The sequence below is a fragment of the Aulonocara stuartgranti genome, assembly GCF_965226115.1.
Source record: "Aulonocara stuartgranti genome assembly, chromosome: 5".
Lineage (NCBI taxonomy): Eukaryota > Metazoa > Chordata > Actinopteri > Cichliformes > Cichlidae > Aulonocara > Aulonocara stuartgranti.
Window position 1 is genome coordinate 15,783,817 of NC_138943.1, and position 22,645 is coordinate 15,806,461.

The 22,645-nt window shown below is 37.9% G+C and overlaps 3 protein-coding genes across 6 annotated transcripts in view; all 3 read left to right on the forward strand.

Moving 5' to 3' along the window:
• The first annotated feature begins 550 nt into the window (after window positions 1-550).
• brk1 (BRICK1 subunit of SCAR/WAVE actin nucleating complex) lies at window positions 551-2,297 on the forward strand. The gene is made up of 3 exons (XM_082534394.1): window positions 551-874; window positions 1,327-1,409; window positions 1,508-2,297. Exons 1-3 carry the CDS (start codon window positions 757-759, stop codon window positions 1,532-1,534), a joined length of 228 nt encoding a protein of 75 aa, XP_082390520.1. The 5' UTR covers window positions 551-756; the 3' UTR covers window positions 1,535-2,297.
• An 838-nt stretch (window positions 2,298-3,135) lies between these two features.
• On the forward strand, window positions 3,136-13,724 carry rbm5 (RNA binding motif protein 5). Of its 2 annotated transcripts, none has more exons than XM_082534266.1 (25): window positions 3,136-3,288; window positions 3,536-3,583; window positions 5,012-5,192; window positions 5,286-5,444; window positions 5,584-5,653; window positions 6,074-6,147; window positions 6,887-6,970; window positions 7,242-7,302; window positions 7,672-7,737; window positions 7,843-8,003; window positions 8,093-8,190; window positions 8,680-8,767; window positions 8,840-8,908; window positions 9,130-9,196; window positions 9,675-9,775; window positions 9,885-10,041; window positions 10,436-10,527; window positions 10,657-10,842; window positions 10,953-11,093; window positions 11,184-11,267; window positions 11,409-11,594; window positions 11,684-11,758; window positions 11,887-11,987; window positions 12,106-12,235; window positions 12,328-13,724. In XM_082534266.1, the coding sequence occupies exons 2-25, from the start codon at window positions 3,567-3,569 to the stop codon at window positions 12,451-12,453; spliced, it is 2,574 nt and encodes an 857-aa protein (XP_082390392.1). In that variant the 5' UTR covers window positions 3,136-3,288; window positions 3,536-3,566; the 3' UTR covers window positions 12,454-13,724. The 2 variants fall into 2 exon arrangements, with proteins under 2 accessions (XP_082390392.1, XP_082390393.1); XM_082534267.1 differs by having other exon boundaries at window positions 11,187-11,267.
• Window positions 13,725-16,614: 2,890 nt separating this feature from the next.
• The window catches only part of slc38a3b (solute carrier family 38 member 3b), a 30,838-nt gene continuing 24,807 nt past the window's right edge, over window positions 16,615-22,645 (forward strand). For 2 of the 3 annotated variants that reach the window (XM_082532784.1, XM_082532785.1), the window contains exon 1: window positions 16,615-17,184. The gene's annotated coding sequence lies outside the window, so the exon portion shown is untranslated. The remainder of the gene's footprint in view (window positions 17,185-22,645) is intronic. The other variant, XM_082532786.1, reaches the window with a different exon arrangement.

A 22,645-nucleotide genomic window follows, 5' to 3' on the forward strand; every position in this document is an offset into this window, starting at 1 on the left:
ACCTGGGTTCAACCATCCAAAACTATGGACAGTGCACGAGAGAGGTGAAGAAGAGAGTGCAAGCAGGGTGGAGTGAGTAGAGATGAATGTCAGGGATGAATTGTGACCAAAAAATAGCAACAAAAGTGAAAGGAAAGTTCTCACTACAAGACAGTATTGAGACCTAGTATAGTTTGGACATGGTGGAACTCCAAAAACAAAAGGAGGCTGAGCTGAAGGTGGCAGACTTGAAGATGCTAAGATTTTCATTGGGAGTGATGAGCTGGATTAGAAATAAGTACCATCATAGGAACAGCTCAGTTTCAGCAGTTTAGAGGAAACGTTAGAAAAGCAACTCTGAGGTGCTATTGACATGTTCAGAGGACGCATAGTGGATATATCAAACAAATGATGTTGAATATGAAACTGCCAGGCAGGAGGAGAAGATGAAATCCTCAGAGGAGCTTCACGGATGAAGCGAAGGAGGACATACAAAGGGTTGGTGTGACAGAAAAGGATGTTAGGGATAGAGTGAGATGGAAGTAGGTGACCCGCTGTGGCGACCCCTAAAGGTAGCAACCGAAAGAAAAATTGTGTTGTGCTCATTTCTATAAAATACACACAAATATTCTTCAGAAATGTATGCAGGAAACTTAGGAAATTTCGGTAAATAGAATCTTCATGGGGGAAAAAAGTGTTGTATAATATTTTCACATCGACGCAACACTTTCCGGTACTTCCTGGGTGAAAGCAGAGGGATACTGCAACTCGTCCAACATGGCTGGCCAGGAAGATCCAGTGCAAAGAGAGATTCACCAAGACTGGGCGAATCGAGAGTACATAGAAGTAATTACGAGCAGCATCAAGAAGATCGCCGACTTTCTTAACTCGTTTGGTAAGCTTTTAACAAACTAGCTGAAGTTAGCTAGTTCAGCCAGCTGTTAGCATTGATGTTGATGTTTTCAATGGCCACTCCCAGCTAGCAGTTAGCGAGGCTGTTAGCTGTTAGCTTGTTTTTGTTTTGGAGGAGGATTGTGACATTTTGAAGAGGAATCGGCTTACATTTTGCTCCAACTAGCTGTCCTTTAAGAGTCGGTCGTATTAATGAATTTATTAATATACCAGATGCGACAGACGATAGGAAAGCATTAGCAGGCTGCCGTAACCGCTAATGCTAGTGTTGTCGGGCAATATGTATGCGGATGTGCCCTTTAAACCTTTTTAACCCAAAATGACGGTGTGCATCTTTGTTAAGCAGCTATTGAAAAATTGATGACAATGTCATGCTTCGTCGTGGTAACCTCTAAACGTTCTAGTTTGTTTGTTTGTTTTTTAATTCTCCATCAGACATGTCGTGTCGATCTCGTTTGGCCACACTCAACGAGAAGCTGACAGCGCTGGAGAGGAGGATTGAATACATTGAGGCAAGGGTAAGTTAACTGGATGTAAAGTGCCTTTATTTCTTTGTTTGACTTTGTCTTTTTGTCAAGTAACCATACCCGTTACATAAACATGTCTCTTATTGTAGGTGACAAAAGGAGAAACCCTGACCTAGAAGTGGCCATTGAAACTCATAACACCCCCAACCTACCTGCCATCTCTCACCCTGAAGTTTTGGACTAAGTGTGATGGACTCCACCCTCCTATTTTTGGACGATGTGGACCTTTTTTTTTTAAAATATATTATATGGCTGGATTTTGTGTTATTTTATCTCATGGTGCATTTGTACAGAAGATGTGTGTCTAACTTGGCTACCATTGATTCAAGCATCATTATATTCTATTACAAAACAAAACTAAGCTCCACTAGTATTGGTTTAAAATAAGTCTGGAGCACAATTATGATTTATAAATTTTGTATCACTGCAGTTTGACCATCTGTGTTGTGTACAGTGTCACTTCCAAATGAAAGCTGTATCAAAAGAGGAACATTTGCCTGTGCCAAGATGAACTATTATTGTGTACTTACATTTAATAAGGGCCTCCTTGTACAGCAAAGTGTTTGGTGATGTTTCTGAATTTAACTACTGTAATAAATTACCTTAAATAACATTGTAGCTGAACTTAACTTTTTTTCAACAGTTATGTTGCTATGTTGAAGATGGGTCTAGTTATGACTATTATGTAATCGGACAGACACACAATGTTTATACAAACTTGTAGTGTATATAGACTAGAGCTTGACATGAAACAACATATTAAATGGGTCAGATTGCTATTGTATGCAGGTTTTGGTACAGTTAGAAGAATTCATTGCAATGGCATTAATGTGTAACAAATGTTTTATGAATAATAAATCATACTTGCATAAAGAGTAATGTGCATTCTGGTTGAATTGAATTATTAATAGCGTGTGTTAAAAATAAAAAGCGTGGTTATAGCATGACGGTAACTTAATTATGTGTCCAGTAGAACATTAACAATTTTCAATTCCATGAAAAACCTGCAGGGAAATTCTAACAGCAGCGGGATTAAGCGCTTTCAGAACGCATCCATATACTGCTATTACGAAAATGTAACGAAAACAGCCAATGAAATGGCGGAAATCTGCGAGATGTGATAATTTTGTCCTGGGTTTTCCCTCACAGGCAGCACTACGCTATATCCCTTTGTTGTCCGTCCAGGCTTTTCTACCCAACTGAGCACTCACTAAACCACCAAACGTTTTAAGAAAATAAAAGTAGCAACGCACATTTACTGTGAGAGGATACACAATTTATGGAGAAGACAAACTCCACAAAGAAGGACTTTAGAAACCCAGGACTTTCTTATTATGAGACAAGAGTTCTAACAACAGTGCCATCATGCTGCTTCATCCTAGCTTGTATAGGTTAATTTATCTTATCCACCATTTTTCCACTCAAACGTTTAAACCTTAATTAGATACTACTTTAAAGTCTTCTTTGCCAATGATTTGTTAATTTCAAGAAAACGAAAAAAACTAACCATGCTCTATATTTAAATACCAATAAACGTATATATACGCTTTGTTGCGGTTTTATGTTTTGTTTTGTTTGTTATGATAATTATAACATGTAACCCCAGTAAGTCTTAACAACTAACTACGGAAGAGTGAGGAAAACAACCAGGCTGAGAGACCACTCCATGCCTGTAAGGCAAACTCGGGGCTGACTTTTCCATTACCCATAATGCACCGGGTAACACCAATGCATCTTGGGATAAAGAAGGTGCCATCGCAGATAAGTCTTTGGACGTGAGATGAATTTTCTTCTCCGCAATTTTTCTATTACCGTTTTGAAAAAATAATAGTGCGGGTGAAAAAAAACCCCATCATAAAAGCTTACACTGGTAAGTTGCTTCACGGTCAGAGTTGAAACTAAAGCTTTCGCGGTCTCTTGTTAGCACCGTTGATTTTGGCTTAAGAGACGTCCGTTTGATGACGTCTAGCTCCATATTATGGAATGAAGAAAAAGGAGGGCTTTGGTTTTTGTTTTTCTCACGCCAAACGAGTTCACTCGACTACACGGGGAATTGTTATGTGTAAACGAGTAAAACCGCTACGTATATTTTTAACGTTTTTATTTCTGTTTTCTAGAGGTCGTGTGAGTGCGGAAGCTGTAAGAAATATGGGGGCTGACAAAAGGTGAGTAGCAACGTTAAATGCCAGTTCAGCTCACCATGGTAGGTGTGGCTTATCATAGTGGGAATCCTGTGTTTTTCCCGTTTCTGATACATGTTCCGAGTTTCGGGGATATGTTTAACCAAATAATATTCAAAAGTTGTGTTTAAACTGAAATGGCAGACAAAAGTAGCGGTGATTTCTACCAGCTTTTCCAGATATGTAAACCCTTACATACAGGGCGACCGTGGCTCAGGGGGTTGGGAAGCGTATCTGTAACCGGAAGGTCGCCGGTTCGATCCCCGGGCTCTCTGTCCTGGTCGTTGTGTCCTTGGGCAAGACACTTTACCCTACTTGCCTACTGGTGTTGGCCAGAGGGGCCGATGGCGCGATATGGCAGCCTCGCTTCTGTCAGTCTGCCCCAGGGCAGCTGTGGCTACATCCGTAGCTTGCCTCCACCAGTGTGTGAATGTGAGAGTGAATGAATAGTGGCATTGTAAAGCGCTTTGGGTGCCTTGAAAAGCGCTATATAAATCCAATCCATTATTATTATTATTACATGGAATTTATTTTTAAACCAAAAAATAAAAAAAGGCAAAATTTGTTTTCGTTAATAATACAGGTAAACAGTTTTATTGCCATCAAATTCTCGTAAAACGTGTTACGTAATTCGAATAAAAAGTTAGGACAATACAAGAATGTAAAAGTGATTATCTGCCAATGAGTGATTGCCAGTGTTGTTGTTTTGGGGGGTTGTTTTTGTTGTTGTGGATTTTTTTTTAATATGAGTAACATTTCTTGCCTATATTGGTGTATTGTACGTGCTTTTTTTCTACATTGCAATCAATTAAGTCACTTTCAGCCACTTTAAAGTATCTTTAAAGAACTGATATGTTACATTTGTTGCAATTTCTGGTGCCCTCTCCGGCAGACATATTCCTGTCAGAAGGTAGAAGCTACAATCTTTCCTTTAAAACAAAAAAAAAATACAGCTTAAAAGAAAAAAAACATGTCACAGCGATTGAAAATCTGACATTTTTCATGCACATGAATAAAGGATTTATACATTTCACCTGGCCAAAAACTGCTTCAATCAGGTCACAAGAATCGTTTTTCCAGTGCAAAAAAACGTCATCATTCACGTTAGAGGTGTTTCAGATATGTTTGACAGACTATCGGCCAACAAGTCACTTACAGCAGTTTGAATTCCAGCAGTTTTTTGGTTTTTTGGCATGACAGTGTTAAGATTAACTGAGATTGACAATGACAATGGAGTATGACAATGCATTGTTCAAGGCTGGAGTCATGATAAAACTAAAATGGTAACAAAGTGATTGAAATGTTATACATGTTGAACACTAAGGTGTGCTAAGTTGGTTTGTTTATTGCAGTATTAGTTGTGCTCCTGTTTGACTTATTTATTTATTTTTTTTGTAATGTCCTTCTGAATAGGATTAGTCGAACAGAACGTAGCGGTAGATATGGTTCTGACCAGTGCCGTGATGAGTCTGAGTGGCGCGACAGACGTGAGCGAGACCAAGAACGTGGTGAACACAACATGCGCCGCTGGGGTGACGAGAGACGTGGTGATCGTTATGAAGGAGATCGCAGAGGATCACGAGAAAGCCCAGAGGTGCTTGTCCTAATAGCACTTGGGTTTAAATACTGCATTTGAAAAAACAATTGTCCAATGACACTTAGCAGCTGTTGTTGTTTTGTGTTAAAGCAAAGGGAGAGGAAGCGTCGTAACAGTGATAGATCAGAAGATGGTTATCACTCAGATGGTGACTACCAAGAGCAGGACTATCGAAGGGAACCAGGGGACGAGAAGAAGAGCAAGACCATCATGCTAGGGGGTCTGTCTCCTCATGTCACTGAGGATGATGTAAGTATTCAGTTGCACTGGTCGTGTGCACCCTTTTGTTCCTTTTCTTTGTTTTTATTGTGCAAGTACCTTTCTAAATGTATTAATGAATGAATGATTGAATTATGATGTTAAGCAGCCTCTGCATGTTGTTATTTAGATTCGTTTTGCCATTGACCAACTTGAGGGACCCCAGCCAGTGGATGTCAGGCTGATGAAAAAGAGAACAGGTGAGAACCAGTCATGTGACGGACTCCGAGCTTCCCCAAGTCTTTGACCATAGAGCCAATCTGCTTCCATTCAGACCCATTTTCCCATAGAAGTTAGGAGATGACTATATCAAAGTACTTGAAAAGGTTGTAAGAATATTGATTCAAGGCTTATCTTGTACACTGTGGAGCAATTTAAGGTAAGTAAGAGCAGCATTGATTGCTATGAGTAAGTCAGCTGGCAGACTCATGTTGATGTTGAGTGTGGTTCAAACAGTTGTATTCTGCAGGATTACTTGCTATGGTAAAACTCCTAAGGAGTGGGCTATTGTGTACCAATCTGGCCCTGGGTCGGGAAGCAGTTTGTGGAAGAGTTTGAATAATATGCCCTTGGACTCTTAACTAACACGCCTCCCGTCTATATTTGAATGCTGTCTCTAGGTATAAGCCGTGGTTTCGCCTTCGTGGACTTTTATCACTTGCAAGATGCTACACGATGGATGGAGACCAATCAGGTTGCTTCACAATCGCCAAGTCTAGTTTTAATCTTGGGGATCTGGAAAAATAACCCAAAAGGCAACCAGAATGTATTGAATACGTAGTGTGGAAACTGTATAGAGAAAAAAAAACTGGAAAAAACAAACTGAATACAATAGAGCAAATATAGAGATGATTATATTATTATTTACAATGTCATATTTTAATATATTTTTATAGTTAATTGTACTGGGTAATAAGCTTCAAGAAAAATTTCTGGTTTTGTTAAGTGATCTCTTTAAAAATCTGCATTTAGATTTGATGAACACACCATCTTTGCCTTGCAGATCATGGCTATATTAGTTATTTTCAGATTTCAGTGTAACCCCATTCTTTTTTCTTTTTTTTTCTTTGCAAGCTTACCCCAAATACTGGGAATTGTTATTTTTGTATTTTCTTAATCTTTTTAACAGAATTTTCTTCTGTTTTGTTTTTTGAGAAGCCCATACATTTTTTTCTTTGGAAAGCAGTCAGGAAAGTCTGTTAGGGTCACATTGTACACTTTGCTCCAGCTCAGCCTGGGCACTCGGGTCCCAAACACCAAAAGAACCCTCTTTACATCATGCTCACATACACATCATGTGCCTGTCTGTAACTCAAAGGCTATCTGTTGGGGGTCCCTCTCCCCCGTCCCCTCTCCCTTCCAAAACTGCTTGCTCTTTTGATGAGACGAGTTCCCTCCATGAACACTTGGATGATTTTGTTCTCCTCTTTCAGAAACGTCTGACCATCCAAGGAAAAACCGTAGACATGCACTACAGTCACCCCAGAAACAAGTATGAAGACTGGCTCTGCAGCACAGTAAGTTAATGTCTCGGTTTCATGGTCTCATTATCCAACATTTTCTTCTAAAGAACACTGCACACACTTGAGATAGGCCTGTAAGCATCAAATTTTGCAATCCTGTCATCTTATTTTGTTGTACACCTACATTTGGATAAGTGGTAAAGGTTAGGTTGTGTCTTAGGTAAGTATGGTATGCAGTACCAATATAGTTGCCTGTTCTCTGAGGCAGCACTGTTCAGGGCTTTAGTAGGTGTATAATCAAAATGATGTGAACGGTTACTTGCAGTGTGGCCTGTACAATTTCCGGAGGAGGCTGAAGTGCTTCAGGTGTGGAGCAGCCAAAGCTGGTAAGTAGTTAAATCAACAAGAGGCCACTGACTGCAGACATCTGAGCAGCCTGAGTCCACAGGGCTGGGATGCAACACCAAGTTTGTTTCTGTAGCTGTGAGATGATGTGGATTTTTAAGGAATGTCACTCTGTCTAGTAAGGTGTATCAGTGCTAATTGGCCTGAATAATATAAAAGAAAACGTGAAACACAACAGACAGTGTAGTTCATGAAATGGGCACATAGTGTCAACACTATCTTTTAAAGATTTTTTTTTTTTTTTTTTTTATACACCATTTTATACCTTTTTTTTTTTTTTTTTTTGTTGCAGTCTCTCACTTCTGGAGGTTGTGTTAATGCACTTCTTACTTCTGTCTTTCTCTCAACAGAAAGTGAAGCGACCAATAACACTGGAGTTCCTGAAACTCAACCCAGCGGAGATTTCTATGGCGATAGTAAGAGTTTCTTCATTACTGAAGCAGTTTCATTTGCTTAGTTTCGAAGCAAAATATCTCTATTTATAGTATTCTTTCCCTAAATATCATCTTTTGTCCCATCAGCAATCATCCTTAGAAATATTGCTCCTATGACCACAGTGGAAGCCATCATGACTGCCCTGGCACCATATGCCAATCTATCATCCAACAACATTCGTCTTATTAAGGACAAGCAAACGGGCCAGAACAGAGGCTTTGCCTTTGTGCAGCTGTCTTCACCTCTGGTAATTCTTTAATATGTACAGATGGAAAAAGCTTTCCCTTTGAAAAAAGTTTTGTATATAACTTAACATATTATCAATCATTTTAACAGGAAGCATCTCAGCTGCTAACAATCCTTCAAGGACTGCAGCCTCCCTTAAAACTAGATGGAAAAACAATTGGGGTGGATTATGCCAAGAGTGCTAGAAAGTAAGTAGTCCTCACTTGTTTTGTTTTTTCTTTTTTAAATGCAGGAATGGCCTCAGTATGGCTTTTTCTGGGATGCTTTCTAAATAACTGGTGTCACTAAAGAAACGTTAGCCATAAAGGTCGATGTAGCAAATGCGACAAAGCCCCATCTGCTCGCATAATTGTTGACATGATTTTGGTCTTCAAGTTTGCATTCCCTCGAGTTGTTTTAGCAACTCAAGACTGTCATAAAAAGATTTCACCACATTGGAAGACTTTACTAGAGAGTTGAAAGTGATGATTAGAGGTCTAGTTTGTGCCACCACAAGTTGCTGTGGTTAAAAGCAGCGAGGCTCTGTGGTTTAACTCCATCTATGCTCTTAACCCTTTAAATGTTAGCCTTAGGCCAACCTTTTCCTGGTTCCTCAAGTTGCCTGTCTTGATTCACAATATAAAGAAAGATTGAGCTTCACTCAGGTGAATATCATTTTTTTCCCTTTTCTTTTTTAGGGACCTTTTACTCCCTGATGGAAATCGTGTCAGTGCCTTCTCTGTGGCCAGCACAGCTATTGCTGCAGCCCAGTGGTCCTCAAGTCAGGTAGGTCCTTTTTCTGTCTATCACCTTCCATTTTTGATATCACAGAGTCGTAATTGGTGTTTTCCTTTTCAGCCACAGCAGAGCTCAGAGGGAATGTCAGAGTACAGCTACCTACAGGAAGGTTATACTCCCATGTCCCAGGTTAGTAAGAAGAAAATTATGGTTACATTACCAAGACCTAGAAGGTAATTTCCGACTTCTCAGTATCAGTGAGATACAGCTCTGTATCATCATTCAGTGGCAGCTGTGTAACTCTACAGCCATTCAGAGAAAACGTGCGGGTGTATCTAATATAATGACATTATAAATGTACAAACACTGTTTCTTCTTCCTTTTTTCTTTTTTTTTTTTTTTTTCCCCAGGATTATCAGACATACTACCAGCAAGGAGCAGCAATCAGCACCTCTCAGGGAAATGGAATTCTAGGAGGTAAAGAACTTCTAAACTCTGTTTAAAATATTGGTTCTGTAGCTAATTGTTCACTGTATCATTTTAACATTTGAAAATTAGTGTCTCCAATTTTTTTTCTTTATGTGGTTGTGATTAGACAAGACTACAAGCTGTTCTAACATTTGTTCACACTGAATTTATAGTTTTATGAGCTTCAGTTAAGCTGATATGTTTAATGTGGTTGTTTCCATCATTTTTGTCTGTATTCTAATAGGCATTTTGGCGTTAACAAGTAGTTAAGATTTTGAATGCGTGCACAGCGGCTGCTTTGCAAGCCACTGTGACCCTTTGCTCGGATTTATGTGTGTGCATCCTCAGAGAAGCGCAACAAATGCTAAGTTACTGTTTCTAGAAAAAATGCTCAGATTTTCTGTAAACTTTGAAAAATATAATAATTGGACTTTGTTTGCATCATGATCTTGAGTTTTGTTTCATTTTTTTGTTTTTGAACTTACAGCTGCCCCGGGTGTAAAGATTGTTCCAACTGCAGTTGGAGTTGTGATATCACAGAACGCACAAGTCTACCAACCCCATATAATTGCACAGCCTGCTGTGCAGGTAATGTACACTGTTGATAATTCTGTAATAAGATAAATTTATAATACTGTGTAAGTTACTGATTCAACAATCTCCAAATAATCTTAAATAAACTGTTTATTGATTGTAGGCATTGCCACTTGCCCAACAGTTGGAGGCAAAACCCCAGGCTGGACACATTTCAGGAATTGAAGCTGCTTCTTTGCCAGCTGCTGCTTTAGCAGCTGCCACTGTTACCACTGCGGGGACATTAACAGCCTCTGAACAGGCGGCGGACACCAACATTGGTATGAGCACATAAGATCCCTTTAAACCAACACTGCTGAACTGTGACGTGCATAGAAACATGACAGTTTTCTCAAGGTCACTGTCATGTGTGTTGAAGTGTTTCTATGTATAGAACCTGGATAGAACTTCAGTCTCCAGCCTGTAGTTTAAAAGGACTGTGTTAATCTGTTATTCCTTAGACCTAACCAAATGTGCGGGGCATGATATCTAAGATTGTTTAATGTTGTACATAATTGCTAATGCTTAATTCTTTAAAGCTTTTCATTTTATTAATTGTGTGTTAGTTAACAGTTAAATCTGGAATGCGTCTTTATTTCTATCCCTGTCTTTTCTAATTTGCCAAGAAAGATTTTTACCACCATTGTTAATGCTGTTGTGTTTGCTAATTCACAGCTGTTCCTGATACATCCACCTATCAATATGATGAGTCTTCTGGCTACTATTACGATCCTCAGACTGGCCTCTACTATGACCCAAATACACAGGTAAGTAGTGCACATCCACCTTGTGTGAGTTGCATGTTTTTCTGTCTGATCTGTGCATTTATAATGTGTAATTGAGCTTCCTTTTTTTTTTTTTTAAATTAACATGCAAATTGCCGTTTCTACTTTCAGTATTACTACAATTCTCAGACTCAGCAGTTTCTTTACTGGGACAGTGAGAAGCAGACATACGTACCTGCCAGCACAGGCACTGGACAAAATGATGGCAAAACAGGTGGTTCTGCAGCAACAGGCACCAAAGAACAGAAAGAGGGCAAGGAGAAAAAAGAGAAGCCCAAAAGCAAGACAGCTCAGCAGGTGTGTTCAAAGTCCTGCATTAACATTTTTATTATGCCTGAAACAACTTTCACACATTTTCAGTTCACTCGTTTCTTTGTGCACTTTACTATATTTTAAAAATCCTACAGATTGCTAAGGACATGGAACGGTGGGCTAAAAGTCTCAACAAGCAAAAGGAAAACTTCAGAAGTAGCTTTCAGCCTATTAGTCAAGAAGAAAGAAAGGAGGCAGCAGCTGCTGATGCTGGATACACATTGTTTGAAAAGAAGGTATCTCATTAGGCTTCGATACGTAACAAAGTTCTGGGACTGCATGTGTAAAGCTTCTATGTCTTTAATGGTTCCACTTCCCTTTTCCAGCAGGTAAGTCTAGACAGACTCATCCCAGAGATGCTAAGGGCCCCTGAAGAAGAGCCATCCACCACCTCAGTCACCTCTTCAAAGGTGAGTATTTTCTGCATCTCTCATTTTAGTTGGCTATACTTCTGTATGAAGATGATAATGTCCGATTTTGCATGAATTCAAAAATCTGTTACCCTTAGTAATAAGCTAATATTTATGTATGGTTATCCTTGGTGTGGTCAGTGTGGCCTTGTGGCTGCCTACAGTGGAGACAGTGACCCTGAGGAGGGAGGAGCAGAACCTGATGGTGGTGATATAAGCCAGGACAAGCTGACAGACTGGAAAAAATTAGCATGCTTACTGTGTAGGAGACAGTTTCCCAATAAAGAGAGTCTAATCCGACATCAGCAACTCTCAGACCTTCACAAGGTAACAGTACATGTGTCATCTTCAGAACTAACAATGAGAATTTTCCAAAAAAAGGGAGAGAGCTCATTATTCCGTTGGTCTCGTCATAGAAAAACCTGGAAGTTCTTCGCAGATCCAAAATGAGTGAAGCAGAGCTGGAAGAGCTGGAGAGAAAAGAGACTGAGGTGCAGCTCAATATAGAATCACCCACTTACTTCTGAGTCATTCTTTTGTTTTTCAATGTGGATGCATTTAAACATTGTTTTTGTACATTATACCGTGTTTATTTGTTTCTTTTTCTATATTTCTATAGATGAAATATAGGGACAGGGCAGCCGAGAGAAGAGAAAAATATGGCATCCCTGAACCGCCTGTGCCTAAAAAGAAGAAATTTAACCAACCAGCGCCAGCAATGTAAGCAGTCATTTTTGTTTATTTTACTGATTTGTGTGAAATGTCGTTCCTCTAGTGATTTCAGTCTATTTTATCATTAAACTTGGCTTTATTTGATATTCTGCTCTTTTATGTACAGTAACTATGAACAGCCCACTAAAGATGGCCTCAACAGTGACAATATTGGGAACAAGATGTTGCAGGCAATGGGCTGGAAGGAGGGGAAAGGTCTTGGCCGCAACCAGCAGGGCATCACAGCACCAATTGAGGTATTTGTAACAGTTGTGGTGTAATAGTTCATCAGACTCAGTAACTATATACAGCTCTAGAAAGTACTCAACTCTGTGGACTTCCTCCTCAGGCTCAGTTAAGAACAAAGGGAGCTGGACTCGGCACTAAAGGAACCAACTACACCCTCTCTCCTTCAGACACCTACAAAGATGCAGTCCGCAAAGCCATGTTTGCTCGCTTCACTGAGCTGGAATGAGTCATTAGTCTGAAGCAAAAGTGACTTCTTGAAATGGCCTGCCAACAATCTGCTTCTTTTTGGTGTGGAGCTCCACTGTGTCTGCGTCACGAGAAGCTAAAGAGACGTTCCTAACGGTATCAGTCCAGTCTGTGATCCATAAAAACTATACCTCTTACTCTAAACCAGTCAATGAAGAAAAAATCTGTTGTAGGAATAATGACATAGTTAATATAATTTATAAATTGTACATATGCACAGTGAATTTACATTGCTGGTTTTCAGATTTCTTTTATAGTCATTCAATGTTATGACAACTTTTTCTTTAGTCTGAGCATGTTTAAATGATTGTACAGTTTATACAAAATCTGGATTATTTGTACAGAAATAAACTTGTGGTGTTATTTTTCTCTGGTCTTCATTATGTTTGATAACATACGGCAGCTTTTCTTAATGTAAATTCTGAGTGTTTTCAGCAGTTAAATTCAGAAATATTGCAGTGAGATCTATATGTGCACCGCTAATTCCAGAATCTCACTGCTAATAAAATCAGCTGAATATGCAGTGGGAGCACTTGGCTGTAGAGAAGGCACATTTTCACGTGTAGAGAAAAACCTTAGATGACAAAAGCTGCTCTTTTGTCTGATTTTGGTGCTAAATTAAGCATTGCAATCTGAGCAGTGGCTTCCTGTGAAACTTAAAGCTGTTCTCTGTAGTTCGGAATTGTGGAAATAGCAGTAACTGGCCTGTGACAGCAAAAATCTGAAATTACATTTTTCCTTCTTTTGTAGAGGGTTTTTTTTTTTTTTTTTTTTTTTAAACTTATTCCAAATCATTATTTTGTCAGGGGAAAAATATTGATGTGACAATTCAACCACATGAATTAAATGCAATCGTATTTGCGCACAAACCGATACTGATACAATACCACCTTACTCTGGATATACCCATGGTTCCCTAAAAATGCCACAATGCTTTGTGTTATTTCAGTGTTTCATAATCCTTGATATACCTGGGAAGCTTCATTTTTTTTCTCATTTGAAGAATTTTTCCTGGTTGTCAAAACTGAAATTCAGTGTTCCTTTTTGTTTGGACAATATGAAATAAAATTCTCCAAGTCAAATATAGTAAAATAAAAAATCCTTTTTCAGTCTGTGTTGACGCAGGTGCAAGTGCTGTCTCTACTGGCTGTTCTTTTGACACACTTATTGTCCCTTTTTAATTGTTTATTATATAGTAAATCCATTGTAGTCTTTCCGTATGTTACATGTAAATAAAACTTTGACAAAACACTTTATTGATTTTTATTATCAAATTGTTTTTTATAAACAGTTGATTGTCAGTTGTAATTCCACCTGATCCCACTGCTGCACTCTGGTGATATTTTGTACGCAGGCAAAAGAAGTCAAAGGTCAAAACCTTGAAAGTTGTGTTTTGTGGTTTATTTATCCAGTTTGGCAAGGAATAAACAAAGATAGAAAATTGCCCTGCAGTTCTTCTTGGCTGATTTACAAAGGCAAACAACAAAAACAAAACACAAAATTATGCAGTCATTAACCTGCAAATAAACCTTGTAAATAACCGAAAAATATAAAGTAAACCAAGAACAAATTTTAAAATAAAAAAAGAATAAATTACTCCAACGCATCTTAAAACAGAAAAAAAACCTTGAAAGTGATATTAATTCTTCACATAAAGAGTTGGTCATGTGGATGCTAGCAGTTTGTATGAAACACGATATATCTCTCAGATTGTTTCATGACTCTCATCATCTTTCATCCTTTGATGTTTTCACTTCTTAGGAAGAAATGTCCTGAACCTCAAGCTCACTTCTTTTAGACACATATATTGTAAGAAAGAGTACAAATTGATTACATATCTCACCTTTGTTCTGTGCTGTGTAAAGTGTTTCACCACTTCCTAAAGCCACGCCTAGAAAACCAGCTGGGAAATAGTAGAAGAAATCAAGCGCAGGACGTACGTCAGCAAGAATGTAGTGTTGTTTTCTTTAGCTCCTCTTATGTAATACCATTATGTTCCAGTCACAGAACTTGTAGTCTCTTTTTTACATTTTTGATGACACTTTTAAAACAAACAACCAGCACATGATTTTTTTAATGAACTGAAAACTGAACAGACTTGAAAAAATTGTAGAAATTGAGTGGAGATGTGTACTTTGCATGTTTTTGTATTGGCATTTAAAGAATTTTTAAGAGATGCCTATCTCTGTGGGACAATAATTATAGAAATACGTGAGAGACACAAAGTGCTGGTTTTCTCTTTGTCTTTTTAGTCAACTACTGCAAGTTGTTTAGCTAAAAATGTTCCAGCTGATCAGTCTGTTGAAATGTTTTGTACTTTTCATGTAAACATTACTTTAAGCAGATTATCTGAAGCAAGCATCAAATCAAGACATGCCACCTTTCCTCTCCTAAGCACAACCACAATGAATGAGTGATCTGTTAGCCAGCTTGTGCTAAAAAAAAAAAAAGGTATTGTCTAATGAAGTTGTATGTGAAAAAGCTTGGCAGTGATTCTCTTGGCAAAGAGAATCATCGCTAAATCTGCAGCATTACTTCCGTGCCTTGAACTACTGCTTTGCTCCATATTTAGCACGTCTAGTGTGATGGATGAAGGCAACTGTTTTCAGGAAAAGGCTCTAAAAGCTCACTAAGCACCAAACTGCAATGTTAGCACCTATCTGCTGAACAAATGTGAAGCGTTTTGAACCAGAATAGCTATGAGCACATAGCAAATAAGAAGAAAAAGCCAAGCTAAAATCTCTCTGATTCAACTCTACATATGGTTAAGCAGTAAGACAAATATGACAAATAGATCATGTGATCCCACTTGTTAAAAGATGAAAACTTGGCATCACTCAAAAATATGCATCTTACACCATTTAGTGCAGGCTATTGGTGATCTCAGACTGGGTTATTGTTTCAGTCACTCCAATACATGCTCAGTCCTCTTGAAAAGTCAGGGGAAATGTGTGTATAAATATCACCATCTGTTATTGTTGTGTTCTGAGGCTCCTCTGAGCTGTTCTGCATTTAACATTTACTTACTGTTTGGGCCAAATTTGACCTCTTTTGAGATGTGATTATAGTAAAAAAAAAGAAAGTACCCTGTATAATATCCATATAGATGGTAGTTATGGTGATGTTTTTATGAAAACAGCAGTGAGGAGTAATGATAGTAATGGTTATATGGTTGTCTAGTAAATCCCAGCATTTTTAGAACGTTATCGCCATTTCACTTTCTAAAATATATTTGAACCCTTACAGCTGTTGTGTTTTCATGTCTTGAACAAAGCAGAAATAAGGTTTCCCTGCTCTCTGAAACACCCATTAAGAATTAATCATCTATTTGTTGGCTTTTTATACATTCTAAACAGATCTGTAGTTCAGATTTTGATATTATAAAGAAATTATTGGCTTTGGTCAAAACTCACCAGGACCCTACAGTGAAGGCAAAGACATGTGTAAGGGTTAAGGATGTGTTTATGGAGATGTGAATGAGCATTAATCTGTTAATTGGCGTCTCTAAATCTTCCTTCAATCAGCATGACCTCTAGAGGACGCTAAAGTGACATTTAATTTAAGTTGTCTTTTGCTTAAAATAATTTAATGTCGTGGCAACAGTGTAAAACTACATGATTCATTTCTGCAGTATAACCATACCTTTATGATATACTTGTAAGCTATGTAATAGCCAGTTATTTGATCCAATCTGGGTTGCAACTCTTGCTTCACACTAGGCTTGTTTATTTTATGTTTTAATATTTTATCTACAACTACACTATTTTTGTCTTTCATTGGTTTCCTCTTATGGTCTATTCTACTGAATTCTGATAATTGTCTGTATTTGTGCAGCTGCTGGCTGGTGATATTTCAGGATAAGATATCTTAAACTTTAATAACTCATACCTGCACCAAAGCCACATCTCAAATCAATTTATTGATTTAGATTAAGAAAAATAAATACATAAAAGAAAATTCTGGCACTCAGACAAGTATGGTAAATACTTGTCTGAGTGCCAGAAGCAAACAAGTGACCTCCTCACCTTTGCAATTTTTTTTTGTGAGCGAGCAGAGGAAACCACTGGATCCAACACAAGACACACAATTTAAGAAAAATAATGTACTAATACAGCTTTTCAGTGCAGGAACCACGGTATACGGAATATAGGGAGACAAAGATGAACGCGCGTATTTGGCACTGTCGGGTTTTTAAAAGCTTTCAGACAATTACGACACGTATGTGAAACTTAGCAGGACGTCTCCTCTATTATCAGACAGATCTAAAGAGCCGTGCAGTTAAGTTCTTCATTCCGAAGACTTGAGTAATCACTGCCTGCTGAAAGTCAGATTTTTTTTCTCATATTTGCTCACAGGCTCACTCACAGAACCAAGTGGCTGAACACTACATCGAGCAACGCGGCTAAATACCCGGCGGGGGCGGCGGGGGTTGCAAAGGAGGCGGACCTACCACGACCCCCACAGTTGGAGCTTCAAATGGTTTTACAATGCAGACCATCTCTCAAATAACAGTTTGTGGCCACTGGTTTGGAAAGAGACGGTACAAATGTGCGTAAAAATCCACGAATACAGATAGACAGATAGATGGGCAACTCTCACCTTCCCTGAGGAAAAGAAAGACACGCGAAACGCACGAAAGGAGAGCGAGGTCATCAGATTGTTCCCACTTACCAGCGGAATTATCGTGGAAGCTTCGTGATACGAGCTTTTGGTAAGACATCACAATCCTGTCTTTTTTATTTGTTTTATTTATTTTTATTTATTTTTTAGGGGAATGGCTTTGTTACTTGTTGTGACTGACATATTTCCAGGTTTTTCTGCCTTCACTGAGAGGTGGACACTTGTAAAATAATACTTTAAACCTTTATTGCAATCTTTTGATTTTCATTCAACCACGCAGGAATATAGTAACCTAAGGGGAAAGCAATGAAGAAGACATAAAGGAAATTGTAGCTTCACTCTTTGGATATATAGGCTATAGCTTTGTTTCCTAAAAGGGGGTGATCAATGAAGAAAGAGTAGCTCGGTCCCTCTGGAGTGAGCGCCAAGAGCAGATGTCACGACTATGCGTTTCATCCAGGGCAACAAACTGGTGCTCATCCGTTGTTGTTGTGAATCTTTCTTAAATATAAACCGATGCGCCTGAAAGTTACTGTAGCGCAGTTGCAACAGGTAAATCCAAGCTGGACGAATGCCTACGTGAGCAGTATGTGACACAGAAACGGGTTTGATCGCTTATATGATTCCTATTTTGAGCTAATTTTTTTCACAGGAAGGTGTAAAACTTTGACATGTTGTGACCCCAGTGTCCCAGTATTCTTACAGGTTGTAGAACAGGCTACTTCCCTGCGGTTTAGGCTGTAGCACATGCAGGCACATGGTATGGAGTAGCTAAGCCCTTTCCTTTTCCTCCTCTTAGCGAAACCATATCCGACGGAAACTAAAATTTTTTCCGACTTAGTTCACCACAAGGTGACAAACATCTAACAACGGCAAGAGTGGATCAGTAGCTATAAACACCAGAAGGAACTAAGAGCAGCCCTTTAAAGCACTTTAAAGTCTGCCTTTGTTACTGTGGGCTGAAGATTAAGCATGATTACATTATTACATTTCATATGTTGTGTCACTGAGGTTTTTGTGAACTAAATATTCGCTGCTTTTCTGTTTTCTTAAGCTGAATGTGTCTTGATTTGTATCAGGCTACTTCTGCTGTATTGTTACTTGATTTATTTATTTGTGGTCATTTTAATTTAGATAATGCTGTGAAATGGATTTTTATCCCATTCTAAGTATAAACTAGGCTTATGTGTTGACCAATAAAGAGGCTACAGTTCAGTTAAATAAATAAATAAATTGTAACAGGTAATAAATACATTTAAAACGAGCCATTTTCAGCTGAAGATGCCTAAAATAAACAGGTTTCAGCTACTTGACTGTGAGCATTTGTTTTGTGAGAAACTGAAAACCAAATGATAGTACAACAAGATGATGGGTGGAAGATTAGTGAGAGTGACACTTTTTTTTTTTTTTTTTAATTTTTGCATACAGTGTGCATTCTAGCTCTGAGTATATAATTAAGAATTTGCAGTGGCTGTTTATGTTGAAAAGCTGCTTAACTGTAAAGTGTTGTTCAGCAATAATAACAATACTTACAGTAAAACTGTTTGGGCCAGGTGGTTTCATGAAGCTGCAGTTTTGTTTTGCTTTGTTTTGAAATCAGCATAACAGCTTGTGTTAATGTAGGATAAAACTTAACAAGTGGGCTGCAGGCGGCTGGCTTAGATTTTCCTTTTGCTGGAAATGTGTGGAAATGTGGTAGGTGGTGAATGTTTTTCTGCAATGGCTGTCAAGATCTTTCGACCCCAAGCTGCTTAAATGCATGTGTTAACTAGATGTGTTCGACTGTGACATATTGGGGGGGGAAAAAAATTGGTTTCCAGGTAGTGTGAGAGAGGGTGTATGTGTTTGACTTTGGTCCCTATCGAAACCCCAGTGTGGGGTTTTGTCCTGGGGTCATTATAGTGCAGAATGAGCAGATAAGCCTTGTGTAATGAACAAAGTGACTAGGAGTTTGAGCAGGAACCTGACAGGTGCACAGTGCGTGGAAGTCAGTGTTTTATCCATGTGGGATGCAGCCAGCTGTACTCATGTGTCACATTAAAGAGACCTGTGAAATGTTGTATTTAAGTCAGTCTAACTGTCATGTGTCAGGTTATTATTATCTTTGTCATGGGTCTCATAATCTTTGTGGGTTGAACCAGACTTCATCATGCGCCAGTGTCTATTTATATTGAAGTCATTAGAAAGTCATAGTCGTTTGTTGATATTGTTTATATTGTGTGGCAAAAATACATTTTGTTCAGCATTTTATGAGAGAGTTAAGATTGAAAAGAGAGCTCTAATTCTGTTCAGAGTGGATTTTTTAAGCTTTTATCCCCCAAGTTTGTTCCCTGTGGATGAATATGCACTGACATGTTAATATATGATGACTGAAATATTCCACAATGAGCCATAGATTTTGTATTTATATTTGTACTTGTCCTAAAGAATTTCCTTGGCTATTTAGTCTAATGTTTTGTAACCCCAAGAAATCCCCTGAACGACAATTAATAATAATAAAATGTTAGATAGCAGCTGTTCAAATTTCAGCTCATTATTTCGATTTCTAACTCATAGCATCATGCATCATTTTTGGCTGCAGCAGACATGTTTTCCAAGGAGTGCTGAGTGAAATCTACTCAACACCATACATCAGATAGAGTTAGACATGAAAGAGTAAGATATTTCCCTCAGTAGAGACAATAACTGGACTTCAAATGAACAATAATGATAAATTCTGGATCTGATGGACAAAATTATTGCTCTGTGTGTACTGACCCATATGGGAAAGATTATAGAAAACACTAAGGTTTCCCATTCCCTCGGTAAATGTTTAGGTTTTATCCCAAAAGCCTGACATTACAATTTACTCATTAAAGTGGTCACTTTGATAGGTTTTCCTCATACAACATTATTACTGCATTCATCCTTCTTTCTCAAAACAGTGTTTCATGGAAAAATGTGAAAAGGGACACTTAATTGTTCAAATCATAATATGAGACATAAAAGCCCTCAGAGACAATGTAATAAAAACATACAACATAAAACATTTATTATTATTTTCCCCCATGTCGTAACAAGGAATCAAAATATCCGTAGGCCTTTAAGCCAGGGTACCTGCTATAATGCTTCCACTGCAATCACTTTATTCTCGCATTGATGTCACATTTAATCATTTTGTATTTTTTAACTGTTCAAATAAAACAACACCCTGCCCTGTCAGTAATTCACCCGTTAAAAATGAAAAATGCAACATTCTTGTGATGCAGTGTAAAAGCTGCCTGAAACACATGCACAGAGTATAATTGCTCAGTACTTCCCGCTGCAAACTCCTGGTTACCAAACTGTGCTTCAGAAAAATGTCCTGCAGTTTATCAAGTAATCATAATTAATGAGAGTTAACTATTTGCTTAAATAACTTACCAAACTGTTTTGGCTAAAAATTAAATCAAACAGCCCCTTTAAAAAAAGCTGGTTGTAGTTACTTCTTACTTCCTTTTGATAACTGTAGGACATATGCTTTTAATATTAAAAGAAATATAGTTGGTTTATTATTATTGCACTGCACTGATTTTTCACTTTACTCATGTATGGCACAGATATATATGGTTAATTCTTGTTATTCAGAAGATCTTCTTTGTAACACTGTAGATTACAAAAAAAAATAGTGTTTGTTAATAAACACTTAATTACAGCTGATAAATATATGTAATCTCTTATTCTCACGGTACAAAGTCATGCTATCATCTTGGTCTGTCTTGTTAGATAGTTGAAGTTGAGAGGTCATTTATAGAAAGCATTACAGTGGCTTTATTAACACTAAAGCCTCCTTAACTGCTTTAGTGCTAATAAAGCATAATAATTGCATAATTTGCACAATGTAAAATACATCTGTGTATTTGCTGGGTTTCAACACGATACAAAATTTTGTTTGTTTTTTTAAACTATTTTTTTTACTACAAATGGGCAAAATCAGTTCAAAACCATGGTAGCAACAAATGTAAAACTCTTCTCAAAGGATCAAGACATTACTGATAACTCAAGCTGTCTTTGAACCATCCTGGTTAAACTAATTTGAAGTATCTTTTACTGTCTTCTTTCCATGGTGACTTCGTTCTGTGCTATCAAGCCTGAAACCCGGTGCTGTTCTCTATAACTGCATATGTGCGCTTGTCTGTTGTATTTTATTTCTTTGTGTTTTTGTCATGAACCTATGTACGTTTGAGTGTTTTTATCTTCTGTGTTAAACACAGTGACTATATAATGATTGTATAATAAAATGTGAATCATAAATAAAATGTCCTACTGTTTTTTAAATTTTTGCTTTATTATTGTCTATAACATTTTACATCTAGCATTAATTATAAAGATTGTAGACAGGAGAATCTTGGAAAAACTTGCATAAATAATCATAAATAATAGCTTTTATATCTACTCGGACCTGTACAGGTGCTTGTACTGACTTCCTTTGGAACAATTCGGGATGTATCAATTAGGCTTAAAATAAAATCTGACATTTTATGGTTCCCTAGATCCTAAAGTGTCAGCCTCTGGGATGTGTAACTCACAACTTCACCTACCATCAGGGTGCACCTGAACCCGTACTGATGAAATATGGGGAGGTTTGTTGGGCTGTTTGCTATTGCTCTACAAATCATCCTTTATCGGACAACTGAGCCTAATGTTTTCAACTAAATCTTTGTACAAACACAGACTGTATTGTCTGCTTGCACAACTGCACATTGAATTTCGTCCTTGTGTGCTTTCTAGTGGTGGTGCTTCATTTTATGACCCTTTAAATGATTTAGGCAGCTTTTATGTGATGACTAAGAAAAATAAGCCAAGATTATTTTATTGAAATTATAGAGGGTTCAACCTTAGAGATGGAAGACAGTTGTACCAAAGCATCAAGTTGCTTAAATAAATGTCTATCATGTTTATTTTTTACTTTATTTATGCAGTTCAGCAAAAAGGCAATTTCAGAACTACTTGGGGGTAGTTAAAGCTAAAAACAGAAATGTTTTATAGTTAACAGCACTCCTTTTTTTTCCCCTGCAACTATTTTCTTTTTATGTAGTCTTTAATGTCCCTGTCTGTTTGATTTAACATACATTTGACGTTATACATTTGTATAATATATAATTTATGCAATTCATTTCTAAATTAAACACCTCAGTTTTCCTTCAAAATGAATGGTTAGAATACTTTTAGTATACTTTCTAGTCATGCCTGTTTAAAGTAAAATAAATCATCTGTTCTTTTGAACTGTTTAAAACGTTCGTGTTAATATGAAGGTTTTAGTTGTTGAGAAACCTATCATGATAAATGGAAAGAATATGTAATTCAAGTTCTGGCTGTAATGCAAGACATGAGCATGTGGTCCCCTGTCCCCTGGAAGCACGTGGATTAGGATGAGCTGGTGCTGCCAGGCGCTCTTGGCTGAACCTCGTGCCACATGCGCCTTTCTCATCTACATGTGCTTGCCTGCTCCCCACTGTCCCGTGTTTGTCGCGTGCATGCCCTGCTTTATGTCCTAGTGTCACAGGAATAGATGCTCTGGTTTTAATGATAAG